The sequence below is a fragment of the Artemia sp. Qi Xiang Cuo genome, chromosome 7, assembly GCF_049724085.1.
Source record: "Artemia sp. Qi Xiang Cuo chromosome 7, ASM4972408v1, whole genome shotgun sequence".
Classification (NCBI taxonomy): Eukaryota; Metazoa; Arthropoda; class Branchiopoda; order Anostraca; family Artemiidae; genus Artemia; species Artemia sp. Qi Xiang Cuo.
In genome coordinates, this window is record NC_142800.1 from 10,774,853 (window position 1) to 10,793,676 (window position 18,824).

At 35.9% G+C, this 18,824-nt stretch overlaps 1 protein-coding gene and 1 non-coding gene across 2 annotated transcripts in view; one reads left to right on the top strand and one right to left on the bottom strand.

The window, feature by feature from the left end:
- Window positions 1-1,173: 1,173 nt before the first annotated feature.
- The window catches only part of eag (potassium voltage-gated channel protein ether a go-go), a 525,138-nt gene continuing 507,487 nt past the window's right edge, over window positions 1,174-18,824 (bottom strand). The window contains exon 13 of the mRNA XM_089092021.1: window positions 1,174-2,182. Coding sequence (XP_088948147.1) covers window positions 1,409-2,182 — 774 coding nt within the window. The 3' untranslated portion in view covers window positions 1,174-1,408. The remainder of the gene's footprint in view (window positions 2,183-18,824) is intronic.
- TRNAL-UAA (transfer RNA leucine (anticodon UAA)) lies at window positions 17,093-17,175 on the top strand. Its single transcript has one exon. It is a non-coding gene; the product is annotated as a tRNA-Leu (tRNA).

The following is an 18,824-nucleotide window of genomic DNA, read 5'->3' on the forward strand; positions in this document are numbered from 1 at the left end:
CCGAGTGTTTAAGTTACGCAAGGGCTAAGTAAAACCTTTCATACTCAAACAAGTCTTTTCACACTGAGCAAACGTAAAGATCCGTAAAACCATCATAATCATTGTCTAAAATCCTCATAACTATCATAAGGAAACTGTTCAAAAAATTTTAAATGTGGAATGGAGATGGAGATTCGAGCCCTGATTAAGCAGGAAAGGCTTTCTTGGAATAGTTTTTATTAATTTCTAAATATATCAATTGTTCACCAAGAAATTCCATTTTTTGCAGCTAAAGGCCTATTGAATTTTCCATTTACGTAACATGAGCTTACGTAAAGTAAAATTCTATGAAGAACTCAAGTCTAATTAACGCTGCCTACACAACGGACAAAATTTGATCTGTAAGCGGATAGCGGATTGTAAAGCCTTAAGTTATGTTAGTGTGAAAGGTTCTACGGCGTGGTGTGAAAGAGCCATAATTCACTATATACGGAACATACAAAAACTAAGACTTATGTCCGATGTTTCTGTGTGTTGTGCCTTTTGTGAAAAAATGTATTATTGTTCAAGTATGGTATACTATCTCTGATTTAACGTAGGATTTATTTCGTAGCTTTGAGAATGACTGGGCATAAAACATTAAACTTATTCATTTAATGAAATAAGTGAAACAGGAAGAGGGTGTAGCCAGGTCGGATGTTTTAGGGGTTATATTAACGAATCTCATGTCGTATATTCTGAAAAAAGAAACAAGGGAAAGAAATGATTAGAAAATGACTAAAAGGCTAAGCCAAAAAACAATAAACAAAAATTAAAAAGATGGAGAACTAATTAGAAAAATAAACAATAGAAATGAAAATAACTGACGACTTCCTTCATAATAGTAAACGCATAAACCAAACTTGATTTATGTAATCGAATGTCAATGATATCAATAGTTTCATGCGTTGCGTCGAACATATGATATATTGAATATGCTGAAAAAAGAAAAAAAAAGAAATACTTAAAAATGGACAAAGAGCAAAAAAATATCGAATTTTTCTTGACTAGAAAAAATATCAAGCGAAATTGAACTATATTGACATAGATTCGCTAATGAGTTATTTTTTATCCGCTTAAGCTATAATTCTGACAGAAGACGGCAAATTCCGTCATGGTGAATCTGAAATTAAAGTAAGCCGGGTATTATGTCGTACGAAGACATTCGTTTCTTTGGATGCCAAAGCAAAATTCAACTCCAGTCAGAATCTAGCTTAATAAATTTCCAATTCACCTATTTTATAAATTTGTTTTCATATATAACTTAACTACAGTGAGTATTATCATTTAAAAACAGCAGGAATAACCGGGAAGTTTGGAACGTATTAAAAATATAAAAGAATATTTGTACCAAAACACTTAAAAGAAATAAACAAAAAACAATGTGAGATCATAAATCTTCACTGAATTCAGTTTTAATGGCACAGTCTGAGTCTTTAGCTTCAGATTTTTTAGCTGCCGAAGTGGATCGCGATTTTTTTCCATGCCGACAGTGGCGTGATTTCGAAGTTTCTTCAGGTTTCTTTTCATTTGTTTCACTGAGTTTTACTAAGACTTTCTCAAGTAAACACTCAAGTCTACCCATTCTATTGTTTAACCGGGATATATCATTCCGAATATCAGAGTGTTCGCAAGTATTTTCACTTTTTGTAATTTCCGTTGCGTCTGCTCGAGTTGGTTCACGATTTATTCCTAAGTTTTTGTTCTCGGTATCTGCTCGTGAAATGTCACTAACTTTGTTATTATTCAACTGAGGAAAGACCTTATTACCGAAACCAGGAATAGTTCTATCTGGAGCTGATATTGGTCTATCATCATCTGGCTTTATAAGTTTTCCCCACCTACTTTTTGGAGCAGAGCGCTGCACTTTGTCACTCTCACTTGATAATAGCTTTTGCATCACATCACTAACGTCTGGCCCTTTCTCTAAGTCTCTTTCGCTGCATGGTGCCACCTCTGTAATTGTGGGAACATTAACAGGTGAAGAGAAGCTAACAAGTGATGCTCTATCATTTACCATGTTGCTGTTGGAGTTGGCTTTCCGGAAACGAGAGAATATTTTTCTCACAAGATGGTCCTGATTTGCATCTAATTGAGGTTCATTCTTGGTTCTCTCAGCTAGTTCCCTTTCTCGCCGCACATCGGAAACCTTGCGAAATATTAGCTGAAAATACAGAATCAAGGTCAGTCTAATTAATGTTTATTCATCAAAAATACTTGCTGTCATAATCAAACATTGCTTGCTGGCAAATAATGAAATAGCTGTCTCATTCTTAAATATTTCAATTATATTTGTAACTCGAAATTGAGGTACAAAACAGTCAAGATAGAAATAAAAATATAGATATGATTTTTCTTTGTACCGAATCCTAGATATTAAAAGCAAAAATCAAGCTTTTAATACAAATCCTCCTCTATGGGCTTTCTACTAAAATTATTAGCTCATTTCCTTTTCTGCAAATCATAAAAAAGTCAAATTATGACAGAACATCTTAGTTACACGTTGTCGTAGAATTTCTAGTAGAATGACTTCGAAAGAAAAACTTTAACTCTCTAAATGGTTTGAAAAGAAGTTCTGTTAAAAAATCTCCAAAGTTCATAGCTTTTTAAAAGTTTTCATTAAACGCTTTAAGAGGTAGAAAGAGTGATGGATAATAGAGGTTGTGACATATGTTACGACAGGTATTGACTAGCTGAAAAACGTATGAATTTTCAAATTTCATGGAGTTTTTACAAATCAAAATATTTAAAAGTTTTTGTAATTTCAAAAAGTTTTTATAATTTTCCTAAATTTGTTTTTCCCTAAATTATCTGATTTTGTTTCTTAAAAAAGGTCGAAATTTCATAATTTCAAGAAGTTTTCAAAAGTTCGTAACTTTTTAAAAGTCTTCATTAGACTCTTAGGAGCCAAGTAGGTAGCGCTCATTCGATTGAAAGTGCCAGTGCCCTTTCTAACAGTCAAAAGTGATTGGAGGGCAACTAACCCCCTTCCACGCCCACCATTTCCCCAAAAACACCCAATCAAAATTTTGAGATAGCCATTTTGTTGAACGTAATTGAAAGGTCCGGAAATTATGTCTTTGAGGATGACAACCCCCCCCCCACAACCCCTTTCAAGGATTATAAATTAGGCCCGGGGGCATATAATGTATATATAGAAAGGGTGATCGTAAACACTCCGGAATGGGCTTATTTGATTGGAAATTAGATGTTCTAGTACCCTTTTTAAGATTCAGAGTGATCAGAGGGTGGATACCCATCCCCCACACCTCGTATTTTCCCGAAATGTATCTGATAAAAATATTTAGTTGGCCGTTTCTTGTCGTAGAAACTTCAAAAAAGGCTCATTCGATTGGAAATTGAAAGGGTTATCAGAAGTTCTAGTACCCTTTTTAAGATTCAGAGTGACCGGAGGGTGGATACCCCCCCCCCCAAACCTCGTATTTTTCCGTAAAGAATCGGATAGAAATTTTGAGATGGCCCTTTGTAGTCGTAGAGACTTAAAAAAAAGGTTCATTCGATAGGAAATTGAAAGGGTTAGGGTCCTTTTTATTAGTCAAAAGTGATTGGAGGGCAACAAGCCCCCCACCCACACGCTAATCAATTGCCGAAACACATCGAATCAAAATGTTAAGATAGCAATTTTGTTCAGTGTAGTTGAAAGGTCTGGAAAGTATGTCTTTGACAACCCCCATACCTTCTCAAGCCCAGAACATAATTTGCACTTTACTTAAAAAAAAAACTCTGGATTGTCAGGTTAGTATACATATAATGATATATATTCCTTAAAGTTTTAATAATTTCTAATTTATGATGTTAAAAAAATTAAAAAATTAAAAACGTATTTTGTTTATTTAAATCATACAATAAATAACCAAGTCAAACACTGTTTTTACTTGTTTAAAATGTTTTACTAGATATATGATGGAGGAAGTCCTCCCCCTTGCACTCCAATTACAGTGCGAGTGTCTAGTGCCCTTTTTAAGAGTAACACGAGATTGGAGGACAAGCAGCCCTTCTCTCAAGCCAATTCCAAACGCTTCCAGTCAGGATTTTGAGACAGGCATTTTGTTCAGCATAGTAGAACGGCCCAGCAACTGTATATTTAGGGGTATTAGGCATGTCAACCCCCCACAATTATGCAATTGGCCCATTATGCTTTAAAACTAAATGTTGTGCTTATTTGCGCTTTAATGAAGACAAAACACGTTTGAAATGTTTTCAACTTTCTTACTCTCTTAAATGAAAAATTATCAAAACTAAAATGAAAAAATGTTTTCACGAAATGCTTTTAACGAAGGAATATGTCAACTTAACTGACAATCCATGGTCATTTTTTTGTTTGTTTTTTTCAGTAGAGAGCAAATTGTGTTCTGGTCTTGAAAGGGCATAGGGGTTATCAGCCCTACTCATGTTAATTTTTGATTTTTTTTAGTTTTACTCCGCTAATTATTATAATTTCCGTTCGTTTTGAGTTTCATTTATTTATTGATAGTGATTTGTGGTAGTTTTACGCTTGGAAGATCATTTGACTTTATTTTTGGTCATTCCTGGCTTAATTGAGCGCTTTTTAATGAAAGATTCGGATTTTCATGCTGATTTCAAATATATAAGTTTCATCAAGTTTAGTCACGAGCTTGAAAATTTTTGCCCTAATTTTGATAATACGGGGGGGGGGGGGGAAGGTATTAGAATTTTAATGAAAAGCACACCATCAGATTCAGCGTATCAGAGAGTCTTAATATAAAGGTTTCAAGCTCCTATCTGCAAAAATGTGGAATTTTGTATTTTTGCCAGAAGAAAGATCACGGATACGTGTTTATTTTATCTTATTTTAATTTTTTCTTCCCAGGGGTGATCGTATCGACCCAGTGGTCCTAGAATATCGCAGGAGGGCTCATTCGGACAGAGATTAAAATTTCTAGTGCCCTTTTTAAGTGACAAAAAAATTGGAGGGCAACTATGTCCCCTCACACGCTTTTTTCCCAGAGTCACCCAATCCAAACTTTTAGATAGCATAAAAATTAAACAGTTCATTACCACAAGCTGCTTGATTTTGAGGACTACGCATTTTCAAAAATCGCGTACACAATGTGTCACTTTGTGGCAAAATTATGCCACGCTTGGCGCGTGGAAGTGTAATGAGCATGACGTTGACTTCATGTAGTAGAGGGGTGCTCAAGAGTGTCACGAAGCTAGCCATACTTGGTAGAACAAGTGGCACTTTGAACTGTACATCAGGAGGTGGAGAGTAGTCAAGACATTGGCTTTTTTATCTGGACTTGTAACACTTTAGCACTGAACCCTGTTTTTACTGGATAGCAAAATAAATTTTCCATAAACAAAATTGTACAACTCGAGCAGTTATTCATGGTCGTTCCAGCTCGAGCTCATACAAATTGAATAATTCTGCCATGCTTGGCGGAACAATGGGCATTTTGAATTGTACATGAGGTGGCGGAGTGGCCAACAAAGCGGATTTTCTAGCTCGATTTGGTCGATTTTAGCACTGAGGCCTGTTTTTGCTGGGTAGCGAAATAAATTCTCTACAAACAAAACTGTACAACTCGAGCAGTTATTCATGGTCGTTCCAGTTCGAACTCCAACAAATTGAATAATTCTGCCATGCTTGGCGGAACAATGGGCATTTTGAATTGTACATGAGGTGGCGGAGTGGCCAACAAAGTGGATTTTCTAGCTTGATTTGGTCGACTTTAGCACTGAGGCCTGTTTTTGCTGGGTAGCGAAATAAATTCTCTACAAACAAAACTGTACAACTCGAGCAGTTATTCATGGTCGTTCCAGTTCGAACTCCAACAAATTGAATAATTCTGCCATGCTTGGCAGAACAATGGGCATTTTGAATTGTACATGAGGTGGCGGAGTGGCCAACAAAGCGGTTTTTCTAGCTTGATTTGGTCGACTTTAGCACTGAGGCCTGTTTTTGCTGGGTAGCGAAATAAATTCTCTACAAACAAAACTGTACAACTCGAGCAGTTATTCAGTGTCGTTCCAGTTCGAACTCTAACAAATTGAATAATTCTGCCATGCTTGGCGGAACAATGGGCATTTTGAATTGTACATGAGGTGGCGGAGTGGCCAACAAAGCGGATTTTCTAGCTTGATTTGGTCGACTTTAGCACTGAGGCCTGTTTTTGCTGGGTAGCGAAATAAACTCTCTACAAACAAAACTGTACAACTCGAGCAGTTATTCATGGTCGTTCCAGTTCGAACTCCAGCGAATTGAATAATTCTACCATGCTTGGCGGAACAATGGGCATTTTGAATTGTACATGAGGTTGCGGAGAGTGACCAACAAAGCGGATGTTCTATCTTGATTTGGTCGACTTTAGCACTGAAGCCCGTTTTTGCTGGGTAGCGAAATAAATTTTCCATAAACAAAACTGTACAACTCGAGCAGTTATTCATGGTCGTTCCAGTACACACTCCAACAAATTGAATAATTCTGCCATGCTTGGCGGAAGAATGGGCATTTTGAATTGTGTATGAGGTGGCGGAAAGTGGCCAACAAAGCGGATTTTCTATCTTGATTTGGTCGACTTTAGCACTGAGGCCCGTTTTTGATGAGTAGCGAAATAAATTCTTTACAAACAAAACTATACAACTCGAGCAGTTATTCATGGTCGTTCCTGTTCGAACTCCAACGAATTGAATAATTCTGGCATGCTTGGCGGAACAATGGGCATTTTGAATTTTAAATGAGGTGGCTGAGAGTGGCCGAAAAAGTGGCCAACATTTGAATTTCTAATAGAATGAGTCCCCGACGAAGTTATACGATCATTCCTTCCTTAAAAACCTTATATACTCCCGGGTTCTGGGGGCCTGTGTAAACCCCGGAGTTTTTATTATATGATCTTTGGTTTATTTCGGATAAAATGAAAATCTCAAAAATTTGATCGGACGCATTTGGGGAAAAGAGGGTTGGTGGGGGGGTGGAGTAGTTGCCATAAGATTACTTTTGACTCTCAAAAAGGGAACTAGAACTTTAAATTTCTAGTCATTTGAGTCCCCTCCGAAATTTACCTCTTCCACAAAAACATTATATGCCTCTGGACATAACTTATAACCCTTCTCCCGGGCTCAGGGAGGGCGGAGGGTTATGTTGACCCCGGAGATTTTGTTGTCTGATTATGGGAATATTTAAGAAATGGCTCTCAAAATTTTGACTGAAGGTGTTTGGGGAAAAGAGGGTCTGCACAAGGGGGGGGGGGTAGATGCCCTCCATTCACTTTTGACTCTTAAAAAGGTAACGAGAATTTTCAGTTTCCAATCAAATAGGCACTTCTGAAGTTCATTCGACCATCCCTTACATAAAAACCTTATATGACCCCGGTTCATAGCTTAAAACACTTGCCCACTGGCTCTGGGGAGTTGTGTCAAAGCCGAAGCTTTTGTTATTTTGTCTTCCAAATATTAAAAAAAAAAGTTGCTATCTCAAAATTTTGATCGGATGTATTTGAGGAAAAACATCCTTGGGGGGGGGGGCTAGTTGATCTCCGATCACTTTTAACTCTTAAAAAAGGCACTAGAAATTCTGATTTACAGTCGAATGAGCCCTCTCTGAAGTTTATGCTACCATCCCTTACACAAAAAGATTATTTTCCCCAGGGCATAACTTACAAAATTTGGAGGCTCTGTTATCACTGGAGTTCTTTTTTTATTTGACTTTTGGTCAATTTTGAATAAATGGCTATATAAATAATTTGCTAGGACGCATTTGGGGAAAAGAGGGTTGGTGGGAAAGGGGGGGGGTTGCCACCGGATCACTTTTGACTCATAAAAACGGAACTAGAACTTTGAACTTCTAGTCATTTGAGTTCCGTCCGAAGTTTATACAACCACCTCTTCCATAGAACCTTATATACCCCCGGGGCACAAGTTACAACCTTTAGTTTCCTCGCGCTCGGGGGGGGGGTATGTCAACGTCAAAGTTTCTGTTATTTGATCGTTGAACTATTTAAAAGAAAATGGCTATCTCAAATCCATTGGATGCATTTAAAAAAAAGAGGGTGTCGGGGGGGGGGGGGGTAGATATCCTTCGATCGCTTTTGACTCTTAAAAAGGCAACTCAATTTTTAATCAAATGAGCTACCTTTGAACTTTATACGACCCCTCCTTACATAAGAACCTTACATGTCCCCGGGGCATAGTTTAAAACACTTGCCACTGCGCTATGGGGCGTTGTGTCGATCTTGGAGTTTTTGTTATCTCGTGTTTAGACTATTTTCAATAACATGGCTATCTCAAATTTTTTGTTGGATTGGTTATGGAAAAAAATGATCTGGTTTGGGGGGCTAGTTAACCTCCGATCTCTTTTTACTCCTAAAAAGTGAACTAGAGCTTTCAATTTCCAATCAAATGAACCCGTTCTCAAATTTATACGAGTAGGCTTTCCATAAAAACCCTATATACCCCCAGGCCATAACTTACAACCAGGGCATCCCGAGCCTCTTTTCATCGGGGGGGGGGGAGAACTTCACTGATTTTATCAAATTCCTACCTGATTTTTACCGAATTAAAAAAAAGATTGACCTTTAAATATACTTTAATATGTAGAGATCGCATAACATGTGTAAGATCATGATTTGAGGGAAATTCGCCGAATTTTTATCCCTTTCCACTTTTGAACTATTTGAGACAAGTCAAACTGGTCCAAAAAGTCAAAATTAAATAAAAAAAATCTAAAAAAATGGTAAAAAAAAATCCTTAACCAGGATTTTGCTAGGGGGAAGCTTTCGGGGGAGGGGAGTACTAAAGAAAATTCAAAAAACTATTTTCCAAGGGGGAGTGTTTTCTGCAGAGGGATATTTTCCACGGTGGGGTATTTTTCGTGGGGGTATTTTCTGGGGGATAAACGCCCACCACCAATTGATCATTGGCGGTAACTTTAACTTTTTACAGTGCACTGATAATCTAATAAATTGTAATATACTTGGACAAGAGTATTCTCCGAATTGATTGCTAAAATCATAGCGACAAATATTTTTTACCTGATATTTGACGAATGTAACAATGTCGTAATTTGATTTTAGAAAATATAAGAAGTGATGAACAGATCCAAAGAACGAAGAACGATAAAAAATGGATGGAGGTGGCAGAATAACTGAAATATCAATGCTCTTTTACATGCAAATTAATTCCAAGGATTCGAGATCCCACCCCTCCACCCCAGCCCTGGAAATGACGGCCTTGTTTAACTCCATTAAAGACATCCAGAACAAAATTCTGGTCAATATATATGGCGATAAAAGAAATTTCATGCCAGAAAATATTGATTGTAAGACGGCATCTCCAATGACTATGGTGTCATCAGGAATGGCAGGGCCTTAGGAATTGGTGAGACAGTTATCGCCACAGAAATACTTTCATCGACAAAAGCTGTAGTGACCGAACCGTATGGCGTAAATCGTATGGGTGACGTCATACGTCACACAAAAGAAAAACCCTTCGACTTTTTATTTAGCTTTTATCCAGCTTTTAGCCGGATATAGTAAAGAACTAACCTAAGAAAATCGGGCAGCAGAATCATTAAAATATGACATTATATCCAATACAACGTCATCTTGTATACGAAGATACAGTTTTGTAAAAAAAAAATATTTTATTTAAATATTAAGTTTGGCTAAATACAAAAGGTACTAAGTATACCAATTTTCTTTTAAATAAGCTCTTAAATAGCTTTTTATGACATTCCAGCACCCTGCTAGCAGTGAAGAAATAAAAAAGAAAAAAAGAGGACATATCAGTGCAAAACAATGATTTTCCTCTGTTCAAATCAGGGGGCTGTAATTATCCTATGTTCCTTCGTAGGTTTCCTATGTATCCTATGTAAGTAGTAATCAACATTATACTTCTAACACGCCCCCGTACCAAACAGGTTTTTCTGGTAGAACCTTATACTTCTAACACGCCCCCGTACCAAACTGGTTTTTCTGGTAGTCCAATTCTACAGGACATTACAACTTTCAAAGAGACGGGTTTTCTATTGTAACATCAATTTTTTAGAGGTCAAACTCATGGATACATGTTTATTTTTTATTTTTTTTTTAAACTGGTATTTTTTCAATGAAGTCCATACCACTTTGCAGAAACCCGTGAATGTAGGACTGAAAGTCCAATTACTAATCAAGTTAGTGTGACCGCCATTTTTGATCTGGTTAAGTGGGTATAATCTGGTTTGGTTTGTTATTGCGAGAGGGTTACTCAATTTACATCTTAGTGTTAACTGGGCAATGACTAAAGGAACATTTGAAGGTGGAGAAAAAAGGGGTAATTAGCGATTGGATAATTTCAACAAGAAATGACCGAAAAGTGTTTTGGAGGAGATGGAATGAATGTGTATTGTATAATACACAAGTGATGATTTGCACAGTTTTGTCAATTTTAAATAGTTTAGAAATAAAAAAAATTAACAAGAAATGGCTGAAAAGTGTTTTGAGGGAGTTGAGTTGCACGAAGGTTGACTTGCAAGAGGGTTCAGTTACATACGGATTCAGTTACACGGGGATTAGTTAAATGGGGTCGAGTAGCCCGGAGGTTCAGTTATACGGGGTTTCGATTATACAGGGGTTCAGTTACATGGGGTCGGTGCTCGTTATAATACAGAAGTTTCATTTGAACAGTGTTGTGAGGTACCCTACCAAACCCCCCAAGAGCTCCGCTCCCCCCACCCCAACCCATGGATTTGCGAAGGGACTCTGTGGTCGGTATAATACACAAGTTCCATTTGAACAGTGTTGTTTGGTCCAGTACCACAACCCCAAAGGGCTCCGCGCCCCCCACCCCAACCCCGAGGGAAACCTCCGGTCCTCAAAGGTTCTCTGGGCTCCCAAAGGGCACCCAGCATTCCAATGGCTCTGAGCTTCCATTATAATACTTTTTAAGGCTTTATTATATATTTTCAGAAACTCTAGTTTTTTGCAAGAAGATTGTGAAAATACAATTCTCTGGTTCAAATGTGAAACATAAGTTCATTTTGGATCAAAAAAATAAACTATTTCTATAGAATCTGAGCTAATAAGGGTTTTTTACTGTAAACTCTAGTTTGTGGAACGAAAATTCAATGAGTCCTACAATAGGATGTCCACTACTAGCCTAAGCCTCAGCGCACATAACCTATTCTAAATTAACCCTAAATAATAAAACTATCTTATTTTTATCATAAATTGTTTAGCCTGTAGACCCATTCCTGAAAGTTTCATTTTCCTAACCTAACCCCTTTCCAAGATAGCCAAAAGTAGCTAAATTAACCTTAAAAAATGAAACTATCTTTTTTTTTTATCATGAACTGTTTAGCCTGTAGACTCATTCCTGAAAGTTTTATTTTCCTAGCCTAATCCCTTTCCAAGATAGCCAAAAATATCTAAAGTAGAATTGGTAATGTTCTATCAGGTGTAGGCCACGCACGATAGTTGATAAAAGAAACTAGTCAAACAGGACCTCTCAACAGAGAAATGGATTGCAAACAGTGGTTTCTAATTAGCTGATTCAGACTCAAAACGAGCAAAAATTAACATTGGTTGGACGCGAACCCCCTATGCCTTCCCAAGACCAGAACAAAATTTGCACTTTACTGAAAAATATAAGTGATTATGCATTGTCAGTTTTTTCCTACGCTAACCCCTTTCCAAGATGGCAAAAAGTAGCTAAAGTAGAATTGGTAATGTTCTATCAACTGTAAGCTAAAAAAAAAACAAAAAAAAACAAACAAAAAACAATGGAATTATTTACTGATCTTCAGTTGTTGTGATTTTAAAAGTTCTGCTTTTTTTTCAGCCAATCGTGTATCCCCCCTCCCAAAAAAAACAAAAAACTTTTCAGACAATCAAGTTCAGACTAACTAGAATTTTTTTAAACTGAAGTGGAAAATTTGATATTATTTTGGGAAAATAGAATTGATCAATAACTTATTTCATTTTCATGCGTTTATCAAATTATTCCCATCGTTATTTAATCAGGTTTGAATTTTAAGTAGTGTTTCATGTGACAGGATATGTACTTGCGATAAGGTCTTTTTTTTAATAATCTCTGATTATGTATTTCACAATGATACGAAGAAACATTATTTTGGGCAAACTCAATTCAAGCAATTATTTTCGTTGAAAGATGCTTTCGAGAAAGAATTTGAGGCTGTTCTATTTGAACAGCGCTGTGAAGTCCGATATCTCAACTCGAAAGGGCATCGAATCCCCTACCTCGAAGTAAGCACCCGGGTCCCAAGGGCCCGTCCAGGTAGTGGGCAGGGGGGGTTAACTTTATATTTAAAAAAAAAAATTGTTTGATAAAAAAAGAAAAGTGTACTGTAATTGTGATAAGACTTTCGTCAAAAAAAAAAAACTTAATCCATTCATTTTATAGTTTCAGGGGGAAGCGTTGGAAACTTCTGCCTTCCATGGTCCATGAATCCAAAGTATCATGGGTAATTGTCCCCTCTCACCGGATGTTAGTGAAAGTACGTTATTTGATATCCCTCTGGATTTTCAATTTACAGCTGAAGAAATGGACAGTCTTATGCAAATTGTTGGGCCTAATTCTTCCGGGGACATTTTTAACGACAACTTTTCTATTAGTGAATTGAGTCCTGAACAAACAGGGACAGGACATGAAAATAATACTATTTCCCCGGAATTGCGTGAATTTTATTTGTTAGAATCTGCTCTAAGTCATTTGCAAACATGCAGGGTAGATTGTAGCCTTCCCGAGGAAAACGCGAGCATTATTTTAAATGACCCCGTGAAAGTTCTCCATAGCTATATCGACAAAATTCGAGAAAAAATTGAGATTCAGATTCAGAATTGGGGAGGTCGGGGGGGAATTAAAGCATTGATGAATCTAAAAGTTTACTAACTAAAAAGGACATCCGGGGATATTTTTTATTTTCACTTTTCAACAGGCAACCAGACTTTTTATCCAGGTCTAAACAAATTTGAAGACAACTTATTCAACTGGGTGAATAAACTAATTTCAACTTTGGATACATTCAGCCAGAGGGGGAGTGGGTACACAATTTTATATATTGAATACATGGATCTGAATCTAAGTAGATTTAAAAAAACCTTTATTTTAAGGGAAGGGACGTGTACAAGAAGAATATAACCCCCAGATGTTTTGACTACGGGAGGGTTTCAGGGTTACACTATTGAAACTGTGCTTCAATTCTTCAAGTATTCATCTTTAGTAGCAACCTGAAAGACATTAAACAAAGAGTCAACAATGAAAAATCTCGACAAACTTGCACGTAATAGCGGAAAAAATTTCCCTAAGTTAAATTTTGATTGTTTAGAGGGACAGTATCCGGTGTCCTTTAAAGAAATAAGCATATTCGAGAAAGCAGGCTATAGGGAAAAAAAATTTCTGGATATTTTTGTAAGTTTGTAGTTTACGCACTAATATCATATCAGCTGAGCCTCCATTATAATACTTTTTAAGGCTTTATTATATCTTTTCAGAACAAATTATTATTTTAGGGAATTATTTCGGTGAAACAGGCCCTCATAGGTGTTTGTTGTCTGAAACCTATAGTTTGGGATGAAGAGTTTGCTATTTCAAGCTTTTCTGAGCTAAGGTTTCTTAGTATTTTATAGGTGTTTGTTGTCTGAAACTTATGATTTGTGGTATGTAATTTACTATTTCCGAATTTCCATAACCAGATTTCGTAGTCTTTCGTAGTTATGTGGTGTCTGAAACCTATGATTCGGGATGTGTGGGTTGCTATTTTTTGACTTTTCTGAGCTGGATTTCTTAGTCTTTCGTAGGTATGTGGTGTCTGAAACCTATGATTTGGGAATGTCTGGGTTGCTATTTTTTACTTTTCGGAGTTAGATTTTTTAGCATTTCATAGCTGTGTGCTTTCAGAAAATTTTGATTTGGGAGATGTAGTTTGCTTTTTGGACTTTTTAGAGCTAGGATTTTTAGTCCCGCATAGATGTTTGTTGTCTGAAACTTCTAGTTTGGGATGAGTAGTTGGATATTTCAGACTTTTCTGAGCTAAGGTTTCTTAGTATTTCGTAGGTGAAGCTTCCACGTCAGTTTTAAGTTCACCAAGACATACAAAATTTAAAGTTCAGTTCTAATTTTTCCATAGAAGATAGGAAAAGTTATACTATTATTGTGATTATTTTCTATGAAGATAGAAAGTTTCACTTTAATTCTAAATTTTCTTAAATTCAGTTCTGACTTTTCTCAAAGAGATGAAAAAATTCAAAGTTCAATTTAAAATTTTCTCAACGAAGTCAAGGAAAGTTCAAGTTCCCTACTAAATTTTACCAAAGAACACATTTAAATTCTAATTTATCCAGAAAAAATAAAAATCTTCCACTTAAGTTCTTTATTTCACAAAGACATAAAGAAATTTAAAGTTCATTTCTAAATTTTTCAGTGGAAGATAAAAAAAGTAATACCATACTTGTGAATATTTTCATGGAAGATAAAAAGTTCTAGTTCAATTTTAAATTTTCTTATTGAAGTGAAAAAAAGTTCAAGGTCCCAACTGAATTTTACCAAAAAACTTCGAACTAGCAAGTTTTCTAGCAAAGTTACCAAATTTCTTCATAGAAGTAACATTTTTTGATTGTGATAACAACTTTTCTGTCAGAAGTAGCATGTTTTGCATAACAAAGTTTTTATGTGCGTGTGTAAGTTTTTGTGTGTGTGTAAATTTTTGTGTGTCTGTTTTACTTTTTTTTGTTGTGTTTGTTTTTTTGTGTGTGTAAGTTTTTTTTTTGTGTGTGTTTGTGTGTGTAAGTTTTTTTGTATGTGTGTGTGTGTCCGTTTTAGTTTTTATGTGTGTGTGTGTGTAAGTTTCTGTGTGTGTGTTTGTGTGTGTGTGTGTGATTTTTGACCATAAACTCTAGTTTCCTATAAGAAAATTATGGAAAATACAGTTCTTTCTTTCAAATGTGAAACTTAGTTCCATTCTCTTGTTCAAATGCAGGAAAACCTATCTTGGTGAGTTGAAATAAAAAAAAATTAACAAGAAATGACTGAAAAGTGTTTTGGGGGAGATGGTTTGATTGGCAGAAGGATGTTTTAGTGAAGTTATAGTGGAGGGCGACAAAGTCTTCAAAGTCAAGGCTATAGGAAAAAAAAGTTCTGGATATTTTTGTAAGTTTGTAGTTTACGTACTAATATCATATCAGTAGTCATTTGAGAATGTTTCCCCATTTATCGTTAATCAGACAATTTTTTCAAGCTCTTGGTCAGAAAAAGAGGCTGTTTCCAAAGATTTAGAATAAGAAAAAAATTGTCAGGTGTGGGATTCGAACCCACGACCCCAAATGGGGACCATATCTTGCGTCTAGCGCCTTAACCACTCGGCCTACCTGACTTGTACACAATTCCTAATCATATTCATATTGTAATTCAGTTTCATTGGTGAAGTTCAGAATTCAGCAAACTTTTTCTCTTCTCTAAGAAAATTCAGAACCTCGTCTAAATTAACCTTAAAAAAAATGAAATAAAGCTATGGCGACGTTGCATATTTTATTCAACATATCCGAAAAAGTACTGGAGGGGTGCATTCCTGTTGACTTTTTGAGGATGTTTCCTCATTTTTCCATAATCAGGCAATTTTTCCAAGCTCTTTTCTCAAGGTCATAGCTTTTGAGTGACAACACTAAAATCAAAACTTAAACGATCAGAAATAGAGGCAGTTTCCTAAGATTTAGAATAAGAAAAAATTATCAGGTGTGGGACTCGAACCCACGACCCAATATGGAGACCAGATCCTAAGTTTAGCGCCTTAACCACTCGGCCGACCCTACTTTTAAAACAATTCTTGATCAGATTCATATTGTAATTCAGTTTCATTGGTAAAGTTCAGAATTGATCTAACTTTTTTTTCTTTTTTAGGAAAATTCAGAAGAGAATTTGAACATTTTGCACTTTTCTAGTTTTTTTTTTATTTAATCTATTAAAGGCCCTAAAAATTTAGGTACTGCATAAATCCTATTACAGAAGTTATTTAGTGAAATCCCAAGACACGATGAAAGAAAAAAAAGTACATAAGAAAAAAAAATGTCAAGTGTGGGGTTCGAACCCATGACCCCATATGGGGACCAGATCTTGAGTCTAGCGCCTTAACCACTTGGCCAACCTGACTTGTAAACAATTCCTGATCATATTCATATTGTAATTCAGTTTCTTGCCTTTCCTTGGCACCTTTCCAAACGAGCGGGGATTCCCCACTGATTCCTACACATTGCAAAAAAGTGACCAGCACGATAACTCCACGTTTTCAACCAGAATGGTTTTTGACACGACACACAAACAGAGTCATAGTGAGAGAGATATCCAAAAAGTTGGGTTAATCTAGGTTCACTTAGAGTGGCGCGCCACTCTTGACATGACACACAAACAGAGTCATATGAACATATCAAAATTGGTTATCTAGGTACTTAGGTCGTGCCACTCTAAGTGAACCTAGATTAACCCAACTTTTCGGATATCTCAATCACTATGACTCTGTTTGTGTAAAACACATAGTGACTCTCAGAGTCATTATGACTCTGTTTCTGTCTGTTTGTTGTTTCTTAAAGAAGAGAAAAAAGTTAGCTCAATTCTGAACTTTACCAATGAAACTGAATTACAATATGAATATGATCAAGAATTGTTTACAAGTCAGGTTGGCCGAGTGGTTAAGGCGCTAAACTTAGGATCTGGTCTCCATATGGGGTCGTGGGTTCGAGTCCCACACCTGACAATTTTTTCTTATTCTAAATCTTTGGAAACAGCCTCTATTTCTGACCGTTTAAGTTTTGATGTTAGTGTTGTCACTCAAAAGCTATGACCTTGAGAAAAGAGCTTGGGAAAATTGCCTGATTATCGAAAAATGAAGAAACATCCTCCAAAAGTCGACAGGAATGCACCCCTCCAGTGCTTTGTCGGATATGTTGAATAAAATATGCAAAGTCGCCATAGCTTTATTTCATTTTTTTTTAAGGTTAATTTAGACGAGGTTCTGAATTTTCTTAGAGAAGAGAAAAAGTTAGCTCAATTCTGAACTTTACCAATGAAACTGAATTACAATATGAATATGATCAAGAATTGTTTACAAGTCAGGTTGGCCGAGTGGTTAAGGCGCTAGACTTAAGATCTGGTCCCCATATGGGGTCGTGGGTTCGAGTCCCACACCTGACAATTTTTTCTTATTCTAATTCTTTGGAAACAGCCTCTAATTCTGACCAAGAGCTTGAGAAAATTGCCTGATTATCGATAAATGGGGAAACATCCTCGAATCATTACTGATATGATATTAGTGCGTAAACTACAAACTTACAAAAATATCCAGAACTTTTTTTTCCTATAGCCTTGACTTTGAAGACTTTGTCGCCCTCCACTATAACTTCACGAATACATCCTTCTGCCAATCAAGCCATCTCCCCCAAAACACGTTTCAGTCATTTCTTGTTAAATTTTTTTTATTTCAACTCACCCATACGGGTTTCCCTGCATTTGAACCAGAGAATGGAACTAAGTTTCACATTTGAACGATAGAATTGTATTTTCAATAATTTTCTTATAGGAAACTAGAGTTTATGGTCAAAAATCACACACACACACACACACACACACACACAGAAACTTACACACACACACACATAAAAACTTACACGCACACACACACACACACATACACAAAAACTTACACACACACACACACAAAAACTTACACAAACAAAAACACATACAACACAACACCAACTTACACACACACACACAAAAATTGACACACACACAAAAACTTACACACACACATAAAAACTTTGTTATGCAAAACTTGCTACTTCTGACAGAAAAGTTGTTATCACACTCAAAAAATGTTACTTCTATGAAGAAATTTGGTATCTTTGCTAGAAAACTTGCTAGTTCGAAGTTCTTTGGTAAAATTCAGTAGGGAACTTGAACTTTTCTTCACTTCATTGAGAAAATTTAAAATTGAACTAGAACTTTTTATCTTCCGTGAAAATATTCACAAGTCTGGTCTTAATTTTTCTTTCTTCCACTGAAAAATTTAGAATTGAACTTTAAATTTCTTTATGTCTTTGTGAAATAAAGAACTTAAGTGGAAGATTTTTATTTTCTCTGGATAAATTAGAATTGAATTGTGTTTTTTGGTAAAATTTAGTAGGGAACTTGAACTTTCCTTGACTTCGTTGAGAAAATTTTGAATTGAACTTTGAATTTTTTCATCTCTTTGAGAAAAGTCGGAACTGAATTTAAGAAAATTTAGAATTAAAGTGAAACTTTCTATCTTCATAGAAAATAATCACAATAATAGTATAACTTTTCTTATCTTCTATGGAAAAATTAGAACTGAACTTTAAATTTTTTATGTCTTGGTGAACTTAAAATTGACGTGGAAGCTTCACCTACGAAATACTAAGAAACCTTAGCTCAGAAAAGTCTGAAATATCCAACTACTCATCCCAAACTAGAAGTTTCAGACAACAAACATCTATGAGGGACTAAGAATCCTAGCTCTGAAAAGTCCAAAAAGCAAACTACACCTCCCAAATCATAATTTTCTGAAAGCACACAGCTATGAAATGCTAAGAAATCTAACTCAGAAAAGTCCAAAAAAGCAAACTAGTCAATCCCCAATCATAGTTTTCAGTCAACACAAACCTATGAAAGGCTAAGAAATCCAGCTAAGAAAAGTAAAAAAATACCAACCCAAACATCCCAAATCATAGGTTTTAGACAATACGCACTTATGAAAGACAAAGAAATCTGCTTATAAAAAGTCCGAAATAGCAAATTGCATACCTCAAATCATAAGTTTAAGA